Source organism: Oncorhynchus nerka, unplaced genomic scaffold (assembly GCF_034236695.1).
Source record: "Oncorhynchus nerka isolate Pitt River unplaced genomic scaffold, Oner_Uvic_2.0 unplaced_scaffold_1730, whole genome shotgun sequence".
Classification (NCBI taxonomy): domain Eukaryota; kingdom Metazoa; phylum Chordata; class Actinopteri; order Salmoniformes; family Salmonidae; genus Oncorhynchus; species Oncorhynchus nerka.
In genome coordinates, this window is record NW_027039592.1 from 52,098 (window position 1) to 76,786 (window position 24,689).

The 24,689-nt window shown below is 44.4% G+C and overlaps 1 protein-coding gene across 1 annotated transcript; it reads right to left on the reverse strand.

The window, feature by feature from the left end:
• Positions 1–1,199: 1,199 nt before the first annotated feature.
• LOC135568047 (serine/threonine-protein kinase TBK1-like) lies at positions 1,200–16,028 on the reverse strand. Its single transcript, XM_065015070.1, has 5 exons — positions 15,892–16,028; positions 13,227–13,323; positions 6,809–6,912; positions 6,063–6,134; positions 1,200–2,634 (listed from the first exon to the last, which is right to left on the reverse strand). The coding sequence occupies exons 1-5, from the start codon at positions 15,933–15,935 to the stop codon at positions 2,583–2,585; spliced, it is 369 nt and encodes a 122-aa protein (XP_064871142.1). The 5' UTR covers positions 15,936–16,028; the 3' UTR covers positions 1,200–2,582.
• Positions 16,029–24,689: the final 8,661 nt, after the last annotated feature.

The window sequence follows — 24,689 nt, forward strand, 5'->3', positions numbered from 1 at the left end:
TCAAACAAAAGACAGTAATCATTTTGGGTTATTTCAAATAAGAAATCATATTTAAGGACAGTAGGATTTTATTTTAAAAGAGCAATAACTATAATCTGAGCCTGTGAGCCATTTTAATATTTATAACAGATGGGCAACAGAGATGATGATGAATATAACCCTGTTAACACAACAGGAAGTAAAAAAGATCTGCAGACTAAATGAAACTAAAGGCAACAACAGAGAGCACATCCCAAATGACCCCCCTATTCCCCTTCATAGTGCACTACAGCAACACAGAGGGCACATCCCAAATGACCCCCCTATTCTCCTTCATAGTGCACTACAGCAACACAGAGGGCACATCCCAAATGACCCCCCTATTCTCCTTCATAGTGCACTACAGCAACACAGAGGGCACATCCCAAATGACCCCTTATCCCCCTCTGGGCTCTGGTCAGAAGTAGTGCACTATGGGTAGAGCACGAGAAAGGAAAATAGGGAGGCATTTTGGGACAGTGTAGTAGTAAGAACTACTAACTGGTAATACAATGTTGATTCCTGAAGGACATTTCCCCTCTTTAGTCTCTAACAGAAGAAGCATGTACATACACAGGAATTATATACCACTGGCTGGATGAGGGAATATTCTCCTTTCTCTGTATCGTCTAGACTGGTGGGGTCAGGTAGGGGTCAGGGGTCTAGACTGTAGACTGGTGGGGTCAGGTGGGGGTCAGGGGTCTAGACTGTAGACTGGTGGGGTCAGGGGTCTAGACTGTAGACTGGTGGGGTCAGGTAGGGGTCAGGGGTCTAGACTGTAGACTGGTGGGGTCAGGTAGGGGTCAGGGGTCTAGACTGTAGACTGGTGGGGTCAGGTAGGGGTCAGGGGTCTAGACTGTAGACTGGTGGGGTCAGGTAGGGGTCAGGGGTCTAGACTGTAGACTGGTGGGGTCAGGTAGGGGTCAGACTGTAGACTGGTGGGGTCAGGTAGGGTCAGAGACTGTAGACTGGTGGGGTCAGGTAGGGGTCAGCGTTGAGACTGTAGACTGGTGGGGTCAGGGGTCTAGACTGTAGACTGGTGGGGTCAGGTAGGGGTGAGGGTTCTAGTCTGTAGACTGGTGGGGTCAGGTAGGGGTCAGGGGTCTAGACTGTAGACTGGTGGGGTCAGGTTGGGGTCAGAGGTCTAGACTGTAGACTGGTGGGGTCAGGGGTCTAGACTGTAGACTGGTGGGGTCAGGTAGGGGTCAGCGTCGAGACTGTAGACTGGTGAGGTCAGGTAGGGGTCTAGACTGTAGACTGGTGGGGTCAGGTAGGGGTCTGCGTCGAGACTGTAGACTGGTGGGGTCAGGTAGGGGTCAGTGTCGAGACTATAGACTGGTGGGGTCAGGTTAGGGGTCAGGGGTCAAGACTGTAGACTGGTGGGGTCAGTTAGGGGTCAGGGAATAGATAGTGGATTGAGGTGGGGGTCAGGTAGGGGTCAGGGTCGAGACTGTAGACTGGTAGGGGTCAGGGTCGAGACTGTAGACTGGTAGGGGTCAGGGTCGAGACTGTAGACTGGTGGGGTCAGTTAGGGGTCAGGGAATAAATAGTGGATTGAGGTGGGGGTCAGGTAGGGGTCAGGGTCGAGACTGTAGACTGGTGGGGTCAGGGAAGGGAATTGCACTCCAAAATCTAAACGTGTTCGTTTTCTTCCAAACCTAAAAATAGTTTCTTCTGATGTGATTTAAACATTGACATGGACTCAGAACATGCCGTTTTGAGAGTAAAAACTAAATACATCAACTGAGAAAACAGAAAAATTTGGGAGAAAAAAAACAGCTCAGATTTGATAGGGCCTCCTTTAGTGTTTATCAACCATTGTTTTACCAGGTATATCGACAGAAAACAGTGTCTCTTGTACACTAAGGACCCGGGGAAGAGTTGCAACAACGGGTCTATTTGAAGGGAGCTCTCATGCTTGAAAAGGTTGGAGACCCCTGGTCTAGAAAGTGGATTGAGGTGGGGATTTAGGGTGGGTGAGTCGAGGGGTGAGGGTGGGTTGAGAGTCAGGGGTGAGGGTGGGTTGAGAGTCAGGGGGGAGGGTTTAGGGTGGGTGAGTCGAGGGGTGAGGGTGGGTTGAGAGTCAGGGGTGAGGGTTTAGGGTGGGTTGAGAGTCAGGGGGAGGTTGGGTGAGGGTTTAGGTGGGTGAGTCGAGGGGTGAGGGTTTAGGGTGGGTATGGTGGTTGGGTAAGGGTTTAAGGTGGGGAGAGTTGGGGGAGGGTTTAAGGTGGGTATGGAGGTTGGGTGAAGGTTTAGGGTGGGTATGGAGGTTGGGTGAAGGTGGAGGGTGGGTATGGAGGTTGGGTAAGGGTTTAAGGTGGGGGAGAGTTGGGTGAAGGTGGAGGGTGGATAGGGAGGTTGGGTGAGGGTTTAAGGTGGGTGAGGGTTTAGGGTGGGTAGGGAGGTTGGGTGAGGGTTTAAGGTGGGTGAGAGTCGGGGGGAGGGTTTAGGGTGGGTATGGAGGGTGGGTGAAGGTGTAGGGTGGGTATGGAGGGTGGGTGAAGGTGTAGGGTGGGTATGGAGGTTGGGTGAAGGTGTAGGGTGTAGCGAGGGGCCACATGGTCTCAGATACGGTCCACACTTCTCATTCCTCCATCCAATGTCAAAGAGCCAAACCTGGAAAACAGCAACATCAGACAATATTATATCAATAGAGAGTGCATGGGCATAAATAGAAGCTGATCTAACAGGAAGGACCAAACAGCTGATCTAACAGGAAGGACCAAACAGCTGATCTAACAGGAAGGACCAAACAGCTGATCTAACAGGAAGGACCAAACAGCTGATCTAACAGGAAGGACCAAACAGCTGATCTAACAGGAAGGACCAAACAGCTGATCTAACAGGAAGGACCAAACAGCTGATCTAACAGGAAGGACCAAACAGCTGATCTGATCTAACAGGAAGGACCAAACAGCTGATCTGATCTAACAGGAAGGACCAAACAGCTGATCTGATCTAACAGGAAGGACCAAACAGCTGATCTAACTAGGAAGGACCAAACAGCTGATCTAACAGGAAGGACCAAACAGCTGATCTGATCTAACAGGAAGGACCAAACAGCTGATCTAACAGGAAGGACCAAACAGCTGATCTAACAGGAAGGACCAAACAGCTGATCTAACAGGAAGGACCAAACAGCTGATCTAACAGGAAGGACCAAACAGCTGATCTAACAGGAAGGACCAAACAGCTGATCTGACAGGAAGGACCAAACAGCTGATCTAACAGGAAGGACCAAACAGCTGATCTAACAGGAAGGACCAAACAGCTGATCTAACAGGAAGGACCAAACAGCTGATCTAACAGGAAGGACCAAACAGCTGATCTAACAGGAAGGACCAAACAGCTGATCTGACAGGAAGAACCAAACAGCTGATCTGATCTAACAGGAAGGACCAAACAGCTGATCTAACAGGAAGGACCAGACAGCTGATCTAACAGGAAGGACCAAACAGCTGATCTGACAGGAAGGACCAAACAGCTGATCTGATCTAACAGGAAGGACCAGACAGCTGATCTGATCTAACAGGAAGGACCAGACAGCTGATCTGATCTAACAGGAAGGACCAGACAGCTGATCTAACAGGAAGGACCAGACAGCTGATCTAACAGGAAGGACCAGACAGCTGATCTAACAGGAAGGACCAAACATCTGATCTAACAGGAAGGACCAAACAGCTGATCTAACAGGAAGGACCAAACAGCTGATCTAACAGGAAGGACCAAACAGCTGATCTAACAGGAAGGACCAGACAGCTCATCTGATCTAACAGGAAGGACCAAACAGCTGATCTGACAGGAAGGACCAAACAGCTGATCTAACAGGAAGGACCAAACAGCTGATCTAACAGGAAGGACCAAACAGCTGATCTGATCTAACAGGAAGGACCAAACAGCTGATCTAACAGGAAGGACCAAACAGCTGATCTGACAGGAAGAACCAAACAGCTGATCTGATCTAACAGGAAGGACCAAACAGCTGATCTAACAGGAAGGACCAAACAGCTGATCTAACAGGAAGGACCAAACAGCTGATCTGACAGGAAGGACCAAACAGCTGATCTGATCTAACAGGAAGGACCAGACAGCTGATCTGATCTAACAGGAAGGACCAGACAGCTGATCTAACAGGAAGGACCAAACATCTGATCTAACAGGAAGGACCAAACAGCTGATCTAACAGGAAGGACCAAACAGCTGATCTGATCTAACAGGAAGGACCAGACAGCTCATCTGATCTAACAGGAAGGACCAAACAGCTGATCTAACAGGAAGGACCAAACATCTGATCTAACAGGAAGGACCAAACAGCTGATCTAACAGGAAGGACCAAACAGCTGATCTAACAGGAAGGACCAAACAGCTCATCTGATCTAACAGGAAGGACCAAACAGCTGATCTAACAGGAAGGACCAAACAGGAAGGACCAAACAGCTGATCTAACAGGAAGGACCAGACAGCTGATCTAACAGGAAGGACCAAACAGCTAATCTAACAGGAAGGACCAAACAGCTGATCTGATCTAACAGGAAGGACCAAACAGCTGATCTAACAGGAAGGACCAAACAGCTGATCTAACAGGAAGGACCAAACAGCTGATCTGATCTAACAGGAAGGACCAAACAGCTGATCTGATCTAACAGGAAGGACCAAACAGCTGATCTAACAGGAAGGACCAAACAGCTGATCTAACAGGAAGGACCAAACAGCTGATCTAACAGGAAGGACCAAACAGCTGATCTAACAGGAAGGACCAGACAGCTCATCTGATCTAACAGGAAGGACCAAACAGCTGATCTAACAGGAAGGACCAAACAGGATCTAACAGGAAGGACCAAACAGCTGATCTAACAGGAAGGACCAGACAGCTGATCTAACAGGAAGGACCAAACAGCTGATCTAACAGGAAGGACCAAACAGCTGATCTAACAGGAAGGACCAAACAGCTGATCTAACAGGAAGGACCAAACAGGAAGGACCAAACAGCTGATCTAACAGGAAGGACCAAACAGCTGATCTGACAGGAAGGACCAAACAGCTGATCTGACAGGAAGGACCAGACAGCTGATCTAACAGGAAGGACCAAACAGCTGATCTGACAGGAAGGACCAAACAGCTGATCTAACAGGAATGACCAAACAGGAAGGACCAAACAGCTGATCTGACAGGAAGGACCAAACAGCTGATCTGACAGGAAGGACCAAACAGCTGATCTGACAGGAAGGACCAAACAGCTGATCTGACAGGAAGGACCAAACAGCTGATCTGACAGGAAGGACCAAACAGCTGATCTGACAGGAAGGACCAAACAGCTGGATGACCAAACAGGAAGGACCAAACAGCTGATCTAACAGGAAGGACCACACAGCTGATCTAACAGGAAGGACCAAACAGCTGATCTAACAGGAAGGACCAAACAGCTGATCTGATCTAACAGGAAGGACCAAACAGGAAGGACCAAACAGCTGATCTGATCTAACAGGAAGGACCAAACAGGAAGGACAAAACAGCTGATCTAACAGGAAGGACCAGACAGCTGATCTAACAGGAAGGACCAAACAGCTGATCTGACAGGAAGGACCAAACAGCTGATCTGACAGGAAGGACCAAACAGCTGATCTGATCTAACAGGAAGGACCAAACAGGAAGGACCAAACAGCTGATCTAACAGGAAGGACCAAACAGCTGATCTAACAGGAAGGACCAAACAGCTGATCTAACAGGAAGGACCAAACAGCTGATCTAACAGGAAGGACCAAACAGCTGATCTAACAGGAAGGACCAAACAGCTGATCTAACAGGAAGGACCAAACAGCTGATCTGATCTAACAGGAAGGACCAAACAGGAAGGACCAAACAGCTGATCTAACAGGAAGGACCAAACAGCTGATCTAACAGGAAGGACCAAACAGCTGATCTGACAGGAAGGAGGCCTTCATATGTCTTATCAGGGTTATTGACCATGTTTTGAATTGCTGGTCTCGGTCTGTTATAACATACGGCCATCACAGGGAGCTCTGTGTAGCCAGACAAGTCCCCACCTCTCCAGGAAGTGGTTGTTCTCGGCCAGCTCCTTTACTACCCCCTCCATCTCTTCCTTCAGCTTCTTCATCCTGGGAATCACAGAAAGGGTAGAGTTAACACTGGACACTCACTGGTTAACACTGGACACTCACTGGTTAACACTGGACACTCACTGGTTAACACTGGACACTCACTGGTTAACACTGGACACTCACTGGTTAACACTGGACACTCACTGGTTAACACTGGACACTCACTAGTTAACACTGGACACTCACCAGTTAACACTGGGTGATCTGGCTGAGGTAAGGTCAGGAACAGTAACTCACCCCAGGGTCATCTCTACCAGGGTGATCTGGCTGAGGTAAGGTCAGAGACAGTAACTCACCCCAGGGTCATCTCTACCAGGGTGATCTGGCTGAGGTAAGGTCAGGGACAGTAACTCACCCCAGGGTCATCTCTACCAGGGTGATCTGGCTGAGGTAAGGTCAGGGACAGTAACTCACCCCAGGGTCATCTCTACCAGGGTGATCTGGCTGAGGTAAGGTCAGGGACAGTAACTCACCCCAGGGTCATCTCTACCAGGGTGATCTGGCTGAGGTAAGGTCAGGGACAGTAACTCACCCCAGGGTCATCTCTACCAGGGTGATCTGGCTGAGGTAAGGTCAGGGACAGTAACTCACCCCAGGGTCATCTCTACCAAGGTGCTCTGGCTGAGGTAAGGTTAGGGGTTAAGGGTTAGGGGTCAGGAACAGTAACTCACCCCAGGGTCATCTCTACCAAGGTGCTCTGGCTGAGGTAGGCTTGAGGCTTCACCATACCACTGGATGCCAGAGGTAGCACCTTACCAGGTAACTGCTCCTGTAGCTACAACACACAAACATGGATATTAACTAAAAACCATCTTTTAAGGGAGAATAGCCATTGGTCTGAAGCCGAAAAATAAATGCATGCACCACAATGTCTACTCCCCCCCATGCAGAGCGGTCATCAAGACAAAAAGTAGGCTACTTTGAAGAATCTCAAATATATTTTGATTTGTTTATCACTTTTCTGGTTACGACATGATTCCATAATGTGTTATTTCATAGTTTTGATGTCTTCACTATTATTCTACAATGTAGAACATCGAGAAAACCCCTTGAATGAGGAGGTGTGTCCAAACGTTGACTGGTACTCTTCTGCTTCTGTTACGCAGAACCGAGTTGTTGGTCCTGGTTTTATAACTCTGAAACCATGTTAGCATGGTCAGAAATGCTACTAAACGGTAGCTGTTGGTCCTGGTTTTATAACTGAGATTAGTCTGAAACCATGTTAGCATGGTCAGAAATGCTACTAAACGGTAGCTGTTGGTCCTGGTTTTATAACTGAGAAACCATGTTAGCATGGTCAGAAATGCTACTAAACGGTAGCTGTTGGTCCTGGTTTTATAACTCTGAAACCATGTTAGCATGGTCAGAAATGCTACTAAACGGTAGCTGTTGGTCCTGGTTTTATAACTCTGAAACCATGTTAGCATGGTCAGAAATGCTACTAAACGGTAGCTGTTGGTCCTGGTTTTATAACTGAGATTAGTCTGAAACCATGTTAGCATGGTCAGAAATGCTACTAAACGGTAGCTGTTGGTCCTGGTTTTATAACTGTGAAACCATGTTAGCATGGTCAGAAATGCTACTAAACGGTAGCTGTTGGTCCTGGTTTTATAACTCTGAAACCATGTTAGCATGGTCAGAAATGCTACTAAACGGTAGCTGTTGGTCCTGGTTTTATAACTCTGAAACCATGTTAGCATGGTCAGAAATGCTACTAAACGGTAGCTGTTGGTCCTGGTTTTATAACTGTGAAACCATGTTAGCATGGTCAGAAATGCTACTAAACGGTAGCTGTTGGTCCTGGTTTTATAACTGTGAAACCATGTTAGCATGGTCAGAAATGCTACTAAACGGTAGCTGTTGGTCCTGGTTTTATAACTCTGAATCCATGTTAGCATGATCAGAAATGCTACTAAACGGTAGCTGTTGGTCCTGGTTTTATAACTGAGATTAGTCTGAAACCATGTTAGCATGATCAGAAATGCTACTAAACGGTAGCTGTTGGTCCTGGTTTTATAACTGTGAAACCATGTTAGCATGGTCAGAAATGCTACTAAACGGTAGCTGTTGGTCCTGGTTTTATAACTGTGAAACCATGTTAGCATGGTCAGAAATGCTACTAAACGGTAGCTGTTGGTCCTGGTTTTATAACTCTGAAACCATGTTAGCATGGTCAGAAATGCTACTAAACGGTAGCTGTTGGTCCTGGTTTTATAACTGTGAAACCATGTTAGCATGGTCAGAAATGCTACTAAACGGTAGCTGTTGGTCCTGGTTTTATAACTCTGAAACCATGTTAGCATGGTCAGAAATGCTACTAAACGGTAGCTGTTGGTCCTGGTTTTATAACTGTGAAACCATGTTAGCATGATCAGAAATGCTACTAAACGGTAGCTGTTGGTCCTGGTTTTATAACTGAGATTAGTCTGAAACCATGTTAGCATGGTCAGAAATGCTACTAAACGGTAGCTGTTGGTCCTGGTTTTATAACTGTGAAACCATGTTAGCATGGTCAGAAATGCTACTAAACGGTAGCTGTTGGTCCTGGTTTTATAACTCTGAAACCATGTTAGCATGGTCAGAAATGCTACTAAACGGTAGCTGTTGGTCCTGGTTTTATAACTCTGAAACCATGTTAGCATGGTCAGAAATGCTACTAAACGGTAGCTGTTGGTCCTGGTTTTATAACTCTGAATCCATGTTAGCATGGTCAGAAATGCTACTAAACGGTAGCTGTTGGTCCTGGTTTTATAACTGAGATTAGTCTGAAACCATGTTCGCATGGTCAGAAATGCTACTAAACGGTAGCTGTTGGTCCTGGTTTTATAACTGTGAAACCATGTTAGCATGGTCAGAAATGCTACTAAACGGTAGCTGTTGGTCCTGGTTTTATAACTCTGAAACCATGTTAGCATGGTCAGAAATGCTACTAAACGGTAGCTGTTGGTCCTGGTTTTATAACTGTGAAACCATGTTAGCATGATCAGAAATGCTACTAAACGGTAGCTGTTGGTCCTGGTTTTATAACTCTGAAACCATGTTAGCATGGTCAGAAATGCTACTAAACGGTAGCTGTTGGTCCTGGTTTTATAACTCTGAATCCATGTTAGCATGGTCAGAAATGCTACTAAACGGTAGCTGTTGGTCCTGGTTTTATAACTGTGAAACCATGTTAGCATGGTCAGAAATGCTACTAAACGGTAGCTGTTGGTCCTGGTTTTATAACTCTGAAACCATGTTAGCATGGTCAGAAATGCTACTAAACGGTAGCTGTTGGTCCTGGTTTTATAACTGTGAAACCATGTTAGCATGATCAGAAATGCTACTAAACGGTAGCTGTTGGTCCTGGTTTTATAACTCTGAAACCATGTTAGCATGGTCAGAAATGCTACTAAACGGTAGCTGTTGGTCCTGGTTTTATAACTCTGAAACCATGTTAGCATGGTCAGAAATGCTACTAAACGGTAGCTGTTGGTCCTGGTTTTATAACTGTGAAACCATGTTAGCATGGTCAGAAATGCTACTAAACGGTAGCTGTTGGTCCTGGTTTTATAACTCTGAAACCATGTTAGCATGGTCAGAAATGCTACTAAACGGTAGCTGTTGGTCCTGGTTTTATAACTCTGAAACCATGTTAGCATGGTCAGAAATGCTACTAAACGGTAGCTGTTGGTCCTGGTTTTATAACTGTGAAACCATGTTAGCATGGTCAGAAATGCTACTAAACGGTAGCTGTTGGTCCTGGTTTTATAACTGTGAAACCATGTTAGCATGGTCAGAAATGCTACTAAACGGTAGCTGTTGGTCCTGGTTTTATAACTCTGAATCCATGTTAGCATGATCAGAAATGCTACTAAACGGTAGCTGTTGGTCCTGGTTTTATAACTCTGAAACCATGTTAGCATGGTCAGAAATGCTACTAAACGGTAGCTGTTGGTCCTGGTTTTATAACTGTGAAACCATGTTAGCATGGTCAGAAATGCTACTAAACGGTAGCTGTTGGTCCTGGTTTTATAACTGTGAAACCATGTTAGCATGGTCAGAAATGCTACTAAACGGTAGCTGTTGGTCCTGGTTTTATAACTCTGAATCCATGTTAGCATGATCAGAAATGCTACTAAACGGTAGCTGTTGGTCCTGGTTTTATAACTGAGATTAGTCTGAAACCATGTTAGCATGGTCAGAAATGCTACTAAACGGTAGCTGTTGGTCCTGGTTTTATAACTGTGAAACCATGTTAGCATGGTCAGAAATGCTACTAAACGGTAGCTGTTGGTCCTGGTTTTATAACTCTGAAACCATGTTAGCATGGTCAGAAATGCTACTAAACGGTAGCTGTTGGTCCTGGTTTTATAACTCTGAAACCATGTTAGCATGGTCAGAAATGCTACTAAACGGTAGCTGTTGGTCCTGGTTTTATAACTGTGAAACCATGTTAGCATGGTCAGAAATGCTACTAAACGGTAGCTGTTGGTCCTGGTTTTATAACTCTGAAACCATGTTAGCATGGTCAGAAATGCTACTAAACGGTAGCTGTTGGTCCTGGTTTTATAACTGTGAAACCATGTTAGCATGATCAGAAATGCTACTAAACGGTAGCTGTTGGTCCTGGTTTTATAACTGAGATTAGTCTGAAACCATGTTAGCATGGTCAGAAATGCTACTAAACGGTAGCTGTTGGTCCTGGTTTTATAACTGTGAAACCATGTTAGCATGGTCAGAAATGCTACTAAACGGTAGCTGTTGGTCCTGGTTTTATAACTCTGAAACCATGTTAGCATGGTCAGAAATGCTACTAAACGGTAGCTGTTGGTCCTGGTTTTATAACTCTGAAACCATGTTAGCATGGTCAGAAATGCTACTAAACGGTAGCTGTTGGTCCTGGTTTTATAACTCTGAATCCATGTTAGCATGGTCAGAAATGCTACTAAACGGTAGCTGTTGGTCCTGGTTTTATAACTGAGATTAGTCTGAAACCATGTTAGCATGGTCAGAAATGCTACTAAACGGTAGCTGTTGGTCCTGGTTTTATAACTGTGAAACCATGTTAGCATGGTCAGAAATGCTACTAAACGGTAGCTGTTGGTCCTGGTTTTATAACTCTGAAACCATGTTAGCATGGTCAGAAATGCTACTAAACGGTAGCTGTTGGTCCTGGTTTTATAACTGTGAAACCATGTTAGCATGATCAGAAATGCTACTAAACGGTAGCTGTTGGTCCTGGTTTTATAACTCTGAAACCATGTTAGCATGGTCAGAAATGCTACTAAACGGTAGCTGTTGGTCCTGGTTTTATAACTCTGAATCCATGTTAGCATGGTCAGAAATGCTACTAAACGGTAGCTGTTGGTCCTGGTTTTATAACTGTGAAACCATGTTAGCATGGTCAGAAATGCTACTAAACGGTAGCTGTTGGTCCTGGTTTTATAACTCTGAAACCATGTTAGCATGGTCAAAATGCTACTAAACGGTAGCTGTTGGTCCTGGTTTTATAACTCTGAAACCATGTTAGCATGGTCAGAAATGCTACTAAACGGTAGCTGTTGGTCCTGGTTTTATAACTGTGAAACCATGTTAGCATGGTCAGAAATGCTACTAAACGGTAGCTGTTGGTCCTGGTTTTATAACTCCATGAAACCATGTTAGCATGGTCAGAAATGCTACTAAACGGTAGCTGTTGGTCCTGGTTTTATAACTCTGAATCCATGTTAGCATGGTCAGAAATGCTACTAAACGGTAGCTGTTGGTCCTGGTTTTATAACTGTGAAACCATGTTAGCATGGTCAGAAATGCTACTAAACGGTAGCTGTTGGTCCTGGTTTTATAACTCTGAAACCATGTTAGCATGGTCAGAAATGCTACTAAACGGTAGCTGTTGGTCCTGGTTTTATAACTGTGAAACCATGTTAGCATGATCAGAAATGCTACTAAACGGTAGCTGTTGGTCCTGGTTTTATAACTCTGAAACCATGTTAGCATGGTCAGAAATGCTACTAAACGGTAGCTGTTGGTCCTGGTTTTATAACTGAGATTAGTCTGAAACCATGTTAGCATGGTCAGAAATGCTACTAAACGGTAGCTGTTGGTCCTGGTTTTATAACTGTGAAACCATGTTAGCATGGTCAGAAATGCTACTAAACGGTAGCTGTTGGTCCTGGTTTTATAACTCTGAAACCATGTTAGCATGGTCAGAAATGCTACTAAACGGTAGCTGTTGGTCCTGGTTTTATAACTCTGAAACCATGTTAGCATGGTCAGAAATGCTACTAAACGGTAGCTGTTGGTCCTGGTTTTATAACTGAAACCATGTTAGCATGGTCAGAAATGCTACTAAACGGTAGTTGATCTTCAATCAATCCGTACTATAGTCACACCAGTCTATAATTAAGGGAATCCAAACCTGCTCCCACAGACTAACATAAAACACCGGGCCATCTCTCCCTCATCCCCTCCTCTCTCTTCCCTCTCCCTCATCCCCTCCTCTCTCTTCCCTCTCCCTCCCCCTGCACCATCCCTCAACTTAGTGGAGGAACATAAAACACCGGGCCATCTCTCCCTCATCCCCTCCTCTCTCTTCTCTCTCCCTCATCCCCTCCTCTCGCTTCCCTCTCCCTCATCCCCTCCTCTCTCTTCCCTCTCCCTCATCCCCTCCTCTGCTTCCCTCTCCCCTCCTCTCGCTTCCCTCTCCCCTCCTCTCGCTTCCCTCTCCCTCCTCCCCTCCTCTCCCTCATCCCCTCCTCTCTCCCCTCATCCCCTCCTCTCTCTTCCCTCCCCCTCATCCCCTCCTCTCTCTTCCCTCCCTCTCATCCCCTCCTCTCTCTTCCCTCTCTCATCCCCTCCTCTCTCTTCCCTCCCCCTCATCCCCTCTCTCTTCCCTCTCCCTCATCCCCTCCTCTCTCTTCCCTCTCCCATCACCTCCCCCTCATCCCCTCCTCTCTCTTCCCTCTCCCTCATCCCCTCCTCTCTCTTCCATCCCCCTCATCCCCTCCTCTCCCATCCCTCAACTTAGTGGAGGAAACCTCCTGTTTACTTCAGTGTTTAGTAAGTGTGTGTGTGTGTGTGTGTGTGTTTGTGTGTGTGTGTTCAGACCTTAATAACTCTATCCATCACCATGGAAACTTCTTTCTCCACGCTGTTGAATTGGCTGGTTAGACCAATCAGCTGCTTCCTCACATGATGCACCTTCCTGTACAGGGGAGATAAACACACTATTGATACACCGCGCGCACACACACACACACACCTCCCATACATACACACACACACAGTCAGACACACAGGGTTGCTTAGCAGCAGGGAGGTAGTTATCAGAACAGTCAGACACATACAGGGTTGCTTAGCAGCAGGGAGTTAGTTATCAGAACAGTCAGACACATACAGGGTTGCTTAGCAGCAGGGAGTTAGTTATCAGAACAGTTAGACATACAGGGTTGCTTAGCAGCAGGGAGTTAGTTATCAGAACAGTCAGACACATACAGGGTTGCTTAGCAGCAGGGAGTTAGTTATCAGAACAGTCAGACACACGGTTGCTTAGCAGGGAGTTAGTTACAGGTTGCTTAGCAGCAGGGAGTTAGTTATCAGAACAGTCAGACATACACGGTTGCTTAGCAGCAGGGAGTTAGTTATCAGAACAGTTAGACATACAGGGTTGCTTAGCAGCAGGGAGTTAGTTATCAGAACAGTTAGACATACAGGGTTGCTTAGCAGCAGGGAGTTAGTTATCAGAACAGTCAGACACATACAGGGTTGCTTAGCAGCAGGGAGTTAGTTATCAGAACAGTCAGACATACACGGTTGCTTAGCAGCAGGGAGTTAGTTATCAGAACAGTTAGACATACAGGGTTGCTTAGCAGCAGGGAGGTAGTTATCAGAACAGTCAGACATACACGGTTGCTTAGCAGCAGGGAGTTAGTTATCAGAACAGTCAGACATACACGGTTGCTTAGCAGCAGGGAGTTCGTTATCAGAACAGTCAGACATACACGGTTGCTTAGCAGCAGGGAGGTAGTTATCAGAACAGTCAGACATACAGGGTTGCTTAGCAGCAGGGAGGTAGTTATCAGAACAGTCAGACATACAGGGTTGCTTAGCAGCAGGGAGTTAGTTATCAGAACAGTCAGACATACACGGTTGCTTAGCAGCAGGGAGTTCGTTATCAGAACAGTCAGACATACACGGTTGCTTAGCAGCAGGGAGGTAGTTATCAGAACAGTCAGACATACAGGGTTGCTTAGCAGCAGGGAGGTAGTTATCAGAACAGTCAGACATACAGGGTTGCTTAGCAGCAGGGTGCTCATGTGATCTTTCCATTTCCAGCAGGCTGATACCTTCCTTCATCTACAGAACACACTGACCTCATCTGATACCTTCCTTTACAAGACAGACTGACCTCATCTGATACCTTCCTTTACAAGACACACTGACCTCATCTGATACCTTCCTTTACAAGACAGACTGACCTCATCTGATACCTTCCTTTACAAGACAGACTGACCTCATCTGATACCTTCCTTTACAAGACAGACTGACCTCATCTGATATTATCCTTTACAAGACAGACTGACCTCATCTGATATCATCCTTTACAAGACAGACTGACCTCATCTGATACCTTCCTTTACAAGACAGACTGACCTCTTCTGATATCATCCTTTACAAGACAGACTGACCTCATCTGATACCTATCCTTTACAAGACAGACTGACCTCATCTGATATCATCCTTTACAAGACAGACTGACCTCATCTGATACCTTCCTTTACAAGACAGACTGACCTCATCTGATATCATCCTTTACAAGACAGACTGACCTCATCTGATACCTTCCTTCATCTACAGAACACACTGACCTCATCTGATACCTTCCTTTACAAGACAGACTGACCTCATCTGATATCATCCTTCATCTACAGAACACACTGACCTCATCTGATATCATCCTTCATCTACAGAACACACTGACCTCATCTGATACCTTCCTTTACAAGACAGACTGACCTCATCTGATATCATCCTTCATCTACAGAACACACTGACCTCATCTGATACCTTCCTTTACAAGACAGACTGACCTCATCTGATACCTTCCTTTACAAGACAGACTGACCTCATCTGATACCTTCCTTTACAAGACAGACTGACCTCATCTGATATCATCCTTCATCTACAGAACACACTGACCTCATCTGATATCATCCTTTACAAGACAGACTGACCTCATCTGATACCTTCCTTTACAAGACAGACTGACCTCATCTGATATCATCCTTTACAAGACAGACTGACCTCTTCTGATATCATCCTTTACAAGACAGACTGACCTCTTCTGATATCATCCTTTACAAGACAGACTGACCTCTTCTGATATCATCCTTTACAAGACAGACTGACCTCATCTGATATCATCCTTCATCTACAGAACACACTGACCTCATCTGATATCATCCTTTACAAGACAGACTGACCTCATCTGATACCTTCCTTTACAAGACAGACTGACCTCATCTGATACCTTCATCTACAGAACACACTGACCTCATCTGATACCTTCCTTTACAAGACACACTGACCTCATCTGATATCATCCTTCATCTACAGAACACACTGACCTCATCTGATATCATCCTTTACAAGACAGACTGACCTCATCTGATACCTTCCTTTACAAGACACACTGACCTCATCTGATACCTTCCTTCATCTACAGAACACACTGACCTCTTCTGATATCATCCTTCAATTACGGGACACTTACCTCATCCACTCCTCGCTCTTAGAGATGAAGAGGCGGTACTTCATGGCACACTCCTCTGTAAACAGAGACCTGGCCTTGGTGGCATGGAACACCAGCTTCTGTCTGTCAGAGGAGCATTATATTAGTACTATACTGTAACCAGAGACCTGGCCTTGGTGGCATGGAACACCAGCTTCTCTCTGTTAGTGGAGCATTATATTAGTACTATACTGTAACCAGAGACCTGGCCTTGGTGGCATGGAACACCAGCTTCTCTCTGTTAGTGGAGCATTATATTAGTACTATACTGTAACCAGAGACCTGGCCTTGGTGGCATGGAACACCAGCTTCTCTCTGTTAGTGGAGCATTATATTAGTACTATACTGTAACCAGAGACCTGGCCTTGGTGGCATGGAACACCAGCTTCTGTCTGTTAGTGGAGCATTATATTAGTACTATACTGTAACCAGAGACCTGGCCTTGGTGGCATGGAACACCAGCTTCTGTCTGCTAGAGGAGCATTATATTAGTACTATACTGTAACCAGAGACCTGGCCTTGGTGGCATGGAACACCAGCTTCTGTCTGCTAGAGGAGCATTATATTAGTACTATACTGTAACCAGAAGATATACACTGTCTGTGAAATTGGGGAATTGAGGATAGAGGAGGACTAATGTTGGGGATGAGGAGCAGATCTGTCATCATGGATAGAGGAGGACTAATGTTGAGGTTGAGGAGCAGATCTGTCATCATGGATAGAGGAGGACTAATGTTGGGGTTGAGGAGCAGATCTGTCATCATGGATAGAGGAGGACTAATGTTGGGGTTGAGGAGCAGATCTGTCATCATGGATAGAGGAGGACTAATGTTGGGGTTGAGGAGTAGATCTGTTATCATGGATAGAGGAGGACTAATGTTGGGGTTGAGGAGCAGATCTGTCATCATGGATAGAGGAGGACTAATGTTGGGGTTGAGGATCAGATCTGTCATCATGGATAGAGGAGGACTAATGTTGGGGTTGAGGAGCAGATCTGTCATCATGGATAGAGGACTAATGTTGGGGTTGAGATCTGTCATCATGGATAGAGGAGGACTAATGTTGGGGTTGAGGAGCAGATCTGTCATCATGGATAGAGGAGGACTAATGTTGGGGTTGAGGAGCAGATCTGTCATCATGGATAGAGGAGGACTAATGTTGGGGTTGAGGAGCAGATCTGTCATCATGGATAGAGGAGGACTAATGTTGGGGTTGAGGAGCAGATCTGTCATCATGGATAGAGGAGGACTAATGTTGGGGTTGAGGAGCAGATCTGTCATCATGGATAGAGGAGGACTAATGTTGGGGTTGAGGATCAGATCTGTCATCATGGATAGAGGAGGACTAATGTTGGGGTTGAGGAGCAGATCTGTCATCATGGATAGAGGAGGACTAATGTTGGGGTTGAGGAGTAGATCTGTCATCATGGATAGAGGAGGACTAATGTTGAGGTTGAGATCTGTCATCATGGATAGAGGACGACTAATGTTGGGGTTGAGGATCAGATCTGTCATCATGGATAGAGGAGGACTAATGTTGGGGTTGAGATCTGTCATCATGGATAGAGGAGGACTAATGTTGGGGTTGAGGATCAGATCTGTCATCATGGATAGAGGAGGACTAATGTTGGGGTTGAGGAGCAGATCTGTCATCATGGATAGAGGAGGACTAATGTTGGGGTTGAGGAGCAGATCTGTCATCATGGATAGAGGAGGACTAATGTTGGGGTTGAGATCTGTCATCATGGATAGAGGACTAATGTTGGGGTTGAGGAGCAGATCTGTCATCATGGATCATCAGGTCACCAGAATAAGACCCTGGATATTTATTGAAAGGAGCATCAACCTCATCACTGTGCATCTCCACCACCCTTATTCCTACAGTATATCTGTCCTACAGTATATCTGGTGTATCTGTCCTACAGTGTATCTGTCCTACAGTATATCTGTCCTACAGTGTATCTGTCCTACAGTATATCTGGTGTATCTGTCCTACAGTATATCTGTCCTACAGTATATCTGTCTATATCTCTGTATCTGTCCCAGTATATCTGGTGTATCCTACAGTGTATCTGTCCTACAGTATATCTGTCCTACAGTATATCTGTCCTACAGTATATCTGGTGTATCTGTCCTACAGTGTATCTGTCCTACAGTGTATCTGTCCTACAGTATATCTGGTGTATCTGTCCTACAGTGTATCTGTCCTACAGTATATCTGTCCTACAGTATATCTGTCCTACAGTGTATCTGTCCTACAGTGTATCTGTCCTACAGTATATCTGGTGTATCTGTCCTACAGTGTATCTGTCCTACAGTATATCTGTCCTACAGTATATCTGTCCTACAGTGTATCTGTCCTACAGTATATCTGTCCTACAGTATATCTGGTGTATCTGTCCTACAGTGTATCTGTCCTACAGTATATCTGTCCTACAGTATATCTGGTGTATCTGTCCTACAGTGTATCTGTCCTACAGTATATCTGTCCTACAGTATATCTGGTGTATCTGTCCTACAGTATATCTGTCCTACAGTATATCTGTCCTACAGTGTATCTGTCCTACAGTGTATCTGTCCTACAGTATATCTGTCCTACAGTATATCTGTCCTACAGTGTATCTGTCCTACAGTGTATCTGTCCTACAGTATATCTGGTGTATCTGTCCTACAGTATATCTGTCCTACAGTATATCTGTCCTACAGTGTATCTGTCCTACAGTATATCTGTCCTACAGTGTATCTGTCCTACAGTGTATCTGTCCTACAGTATATCTGTCCTACAGTGTATCTGTCCTACAGTATATCTGTCCTACAGTGTATCTGTCCTACAGTATATCTGTCCTACAGTATATCTGGTGTATCTGTCCTACAGTGTATCTGTCCTACAGTATATCTGTCCTACAGTATATCTGTCCTACAGTATATCTGTCCTACAGTGTATCTGTCCTACAGTGTATCTGTCCTACAGTATATCTGGTGTATCTGTCCTACAGTGTATCTGTCCTACAGTATATCTGTCCTACAGTGTATCTGTCCTACAGTGTATCTGTCCTACAGTGTATCTGTCCTACAGTATATCTGGTGTATCTGTCCTACAGTGTATCTGTCCTACAGTGTATCTGTCCTACAGTGTATCTGTCCTACAGTATATCTGGTGTATCTGTCCTACAGTGTATCTGTCCTACAGTATATCTGTCCTACAGTATATCTGTCCTACAGTGTATCTGGCCTACAATATATCTGTCCTACAGTGTATCTGTCCTACAGTATATCTGTCCTACAGTATATCTGGTGTATCTGTCCTACAGTGTATCTGTCCTACAGTATATCTGTCCTACAGTGTATCTGTCCTACAGTGTATCTGTCCTACAGTATATCTGGTGTATCTGTCCTACAGTGTATCTGTCCTACAGTATATCTGTCCTACAGTATATCTGGTGTATCTGTCCTACAGTATATCTGTCCTACAGTGTATCTGTCCTACAGTGTATCTGTCCTACAGTATATCTGTCCTACAGTGTATCTGTCCTACAGTATATCTGGTGTATCTGTCCTACAGTATATCTGGTGTATCTGTCCTACAGTGTATCTGTCCTACAGTATATCTGTCCTACAGTATATCTGTCCTACAGTGTATCTGTCCTACAGTATATCTGTCCTACAGTGTATCTGTCCTACAGTGTATCTGTCCTACAGTATATCTGTCCTACAGTATATCTGTCCTACAGTGTATCTGTCCTACAGTATATCTGTGCTACAGTATATCTGTCCAACAATATATCTGTCCTACAGTATATCTGTCCTACAGTGTATCTGTCCTACAGTATATCTGTCCTACAGTATATCTGTCCTACAGTATATCTGTCCTACAGTGTATCTGCCCTACAGTATATCTGTCCTACAGTGTATCTGCCCTACAGTGTATCTGTCCTACAGTGCATCTGTCCTACAGTGTATCTGTCCTACAGTGTATCTGTCCTACAGTATATCTGTCCTACAGTATATCTGTCCTACAGTGTATCTGTCCTACAGTGTATCTGTCCTACAGTATATCTGTCCTACAGTGTATCTGTCCTACAGTATATCTGTCCTACAGTATATCTGTCCTACAGTGTATCTGTCCTACAGTATATCTGTCCTACAGTGTATCTGTCCTACAGTATATCTGTCCTACAGTATATCTGGTGTATCTGTCCTACAGTGTATCTGTCCTACAGTATATCTGTCCTACAGTGTATCTGTCCTACAGTATATCTGGTGTATCTGTCCTACAGTGTATCTGTCCTACAGTATATCTGTCCTACAGTATATCTGGTGTATCTGTCCTACAGTATATCTGTCCTACAGTATATCTGTCCTACAGTGTATCTGTCCTACAGTGTATCTGTCCTACAGTATATCTGTCCTACAGTGTATCTGTCCTACAGTGTATCTGTCCTACAGTATATCTGGTGTATCTGTCCTACAGTGTATCTGTCCTACAGTATATCTGTCCTACAGTATATCTGTCCTACAGTGTATCTGTCCTACAGTGTATCTGTCCTACAGTATATCTGTCCTACAGTGTATCTGTCCTACAGTGTATCTGTCCTACAGTATATCTGGTGTATCTGTCCTACAGTGTATCTGTCCTACAGTATATCTGTCCTACAGTATATCTGTCCTACAGTATATCTGGTGTATCTGTCCTACAGTGTATCTGTCCTACAGTGTATCTGTCCTACAGTGTATCTGTCCTACAGTATATCTGGTGTATCTGTCCTACAGTGTATCTGTCCTACAGTATATCTGTCCTACAGTATATCTGTCCTACAGTGTATCTGTCCTACAGTGTATCTGTCCTACAGTATATCTGGTGTATCTGTCCTACAGTGTATCTGTCCTACAGTATATCTGTCCTACAGTATATCTGTCCTACAGTGTATCTGTCCTACAATATATCTGTCCTACAGTGTATCTGTCCTATATCTGTCCTAGTATATCTGGTCCTACAGTGTATCTGTCCTACAGTGTATCTGTCCTACAGTGTATCTGTCCTACAGTGTATCTGTCCTACAATATATCTGTCCTACAGTGTATCTGTCCTACAGTATATCTGTCCTACAGTATATCTGGTGTATCTGTCCTACAGTATATCTGTCCTACAGTGTATCTGTCCTACAGTGTATCTGTCCTACAGTGTATCTGTCCTACAGTGTATCTGTCCTACAGTATATCTGGTGTATCTGTCCTACAGTGTATCTGTCCTACAGTATATCTGTCCTACAGTATATCTGTCCTACAGTGTATCTGTCCTACAGTATATCTGTCCTACAGTGTATCTGTCCTACAGTGTATCTGTCCTACAGTATATCTGTCCTACAGTATATCTGTCCTACAGTGTATCTGTCCTACAGTATATCTGTCCAACAATATATCTGTCCTACAGTATATCTGTCCTACAGTGTATCTGTCCTACAGTATATCTGTCCTACAGTATATCTGTCCTACAGTGTATCTGCCCTACAGTATATCTGTCCTACAGTGTATCTGCCCTACAGTATATCTGTCCTACAGTGTATCTGCCCTACAGTGTATCTGTCCTACAGTGCATCTGTCCTACAGTGTATCTGTCCTACAGTGTATCTGTCCTACAGTGTATCTGTCCTACAGTATATCTGGTGTATCTGTCCTACAGTGTATCTGTCCTACAGTATATCTGTCCTACAGTATATCTGTCCTACAGTGTATCTGTCCTACAGTGTATCTGTCCTACAGTATATCTGTCCTACAGTGTATCTGTCCTACAGTGTATCTGTCCTACAGTATATCTGTCCTACAGTGTATCTGTCCTACAATATATCTGTCCTACAGTGTATCTGTCCTACAGTATATCTGTCCTACAGTATATCTGGTGTATCTGTCCTACAGTGTATCTGTCCTACAGTATATCTGTCCTACAGTGTATCTGTCCTACAGTGTATCTGTCCTACAGTATATCTGGTGTATCTGTCCTACAGTGTATCTGTCCTACAGTATATCTGGTGTATCTGTCCTACAGTGTATCTGTCCTACAGTGTATCTGTCCTACAGTGTATCTGTCCTACAGTATATCTGTCCTACAGTGTATCTGTCCTACAGTGTATCTGTCCTACAGTGTATCTGTCCTACAGTATATCTGGTGTATCTGTCCTACAGTGTATCTGTCCTACAGTATATCTGTCCTACAGTATATCTGTCCTACAGTGTATCTGTCCTACAGTATATCTGTCCTACAGTGTATCTGTCCTACAGTATATCTGTCCTACAGTATATCTGGTGTATCTGTCCTACAGTGTATCTGTCCTACAGTGTATCTGTCCTACAGTGTATCTGTCCTACAGTGTATCTGTCCTACAGTGTATCTGTCCTACAGTATATCTGGTGTATCTGTCCTACAGTGTATCTGTCCTACAGTATATCTGTCCTACAGTATATCTGTCCTACAGTGTATCTGTCCTACAGTGTATCTGTCCTACAGTATATCTGTCCTACAGTATCTGTCCTACAGTGTATCTGTCCTACAGTGTATCTGTCCTACAGTGTATCTGTCCTACAGTGTATCTGTCCTACAGTGTATCTGTCCTACAGTGTATCTGTCCTACAGTATATCTGGTGTATCTGTCCTACAGTGTATCTGTCCTACAGTATATCTGTCCTACAGTATATCTGGTGTATCTGTCCTACAGTATATCTGTCCTACAGTGTATCTGTCCTACAGTGTATCTGTCCTACAGTATATCTGTCCTACAGTGTATCTGTCCTACAGTATATCTGGTGTATCTGTCCTACAGTGTATCTGTCCTACAGTATATCTGTCCTACAGTATATCTGTCCTACAGTGTATCTGTCCTACAGTATATCTGTCCTACAGTGTATCTGTCCTACAGTGTATCTGTCCTACAGTATATCTGTCCTACAGTATATCTGTCCTACAGTGTATCTGTCCTACAGTATATCTGTGCTACAGTATATCTGTCCAACAATATATCTGTCCTACAGTATATCTGTCCTACAGTGTATCTGTCCTACAGTATATCTGTCCTACAGTATATCTGTCCTACAGTGTATCTGTCCTACAGTATATCTGTCCTACAGTGTATCTGTCCTACAGTGTATCTGTCCTACAGTGTATCTGTCCTACAGTGCATCTGTCCTACAGTGTATCTGTCCTACAGTGTATCTGTCCTACAGTGTATCTGTCCTACAGTATATCTGTGTATCTGTCCTACAGTGTATCTGTCCTACAGTATATCTGTCCTACAGTGTATCTGTCCTACAGTGTATCTGTCCTACAGTGTATCTGTCCTTACAGTATATCTGTCCTACAGTGTATCTGTCCTACAGTATATCTGTCCTACAGTGTATCTGTCCAACAGTATATCTGTCCTACAGTGTATCAGTATATCTGTCCTACAGTATATCTGGTGTATCTGTCCTACAGTGTATCTGTCCTACAGTATATCTGTCCTACAGTGTATCTGTCCTACAGTGTATCTGTCCTACAGTATATCTGTCTGTCCTACAGTGTATCTGTCCTACAGTATATCTGTCCTACAGGTGTATCTGTCCTACAGTATATCTGTCCTACAGTGTATCTGTCCTACAGTGTATCTGTCCTACAGTGTATCTGTCCTACAGTGTATCTGTCCTACAGTGTATCTGTCCCCTACAGTATCTGTCCTACAGTATATTCAGTGTATCTGTCCTACAGTATATCTGTCCTACAGTGTATCTGTCCTACAGTGTATCTGTCCTACAGTGTATCTGTCCTACAGTATATCTGGTGTATCTGTCCTACAGTGTATCTGTCCTACAGTATATCTGTCCTACAGTAGTCCTATCTGTCCTACAGTGTATCTGTCCTACAGTGTATCTGTCCTACAGTGTATCTGTCCTACAGTCCTACAGTGTATCTGTCCTACAGTGTATCTGTCCTACAGTATATCTGTCCTACAGTGTATCTGTCCTACAGTATATCTGTCCTACAGTATATCTGTCCTACAGTATATCTGTCCTACAGTGTATCTGTCCTACAGTATATCTGTCCTACAGTATATCTGTCCTACAGTATATCTGTCCTACAGTGTATCTGCCCTACAGTATATCTGTCCTACAGTGTATCTGCCCTACAGTATATCTGTCCTACAGTGTATCTGCCCTACAGTGTATCTGTCCTACAGTGCATCTGTCCTACAGTGTATCTGTCCTACAGTGTATCTGTCCTACAGTGTATCTGTCCTACAGTGTATCTGTCCTACAGTGTATCTGTCCTACAGTATATCTGTCCTACAGTGTATCTGTCCTACAGTGTATCTGTCCTACAGTGTATCTGTCCTACAGTATATCTGGTGTATCTGTCCTACAGTGTATCTGTCCTACAGTATATCTGTCCTACAGTATATCTGTCCTACAGTGTATCTGTCCTATCTGTCCTACAGTGTATCTGTCCTACAGTATATCTGTCCTCACTGTGTATCTGTCCTACAGTGTATCTGTCCTACAGTATATCTGTCCTAAGTGTATCTGTCCTATCTGTCCTACAGTATATCTGTGCCTACAGTGTATCTGTCCTATATCTGTCCAACAATATATCTGTCCTACAGTATATCTGTCCTACAGTGTATCTGTCCTACAGTGTATCTGTCCTACAGTATATCTGTCCTACAGTGTATCTGTCCTACAGTATATCTGTCCTGTCCTACAGTATATCTGTCCTACAGTGTATCTGTCCTACAGTATATCTGTCCTACAGTGCAT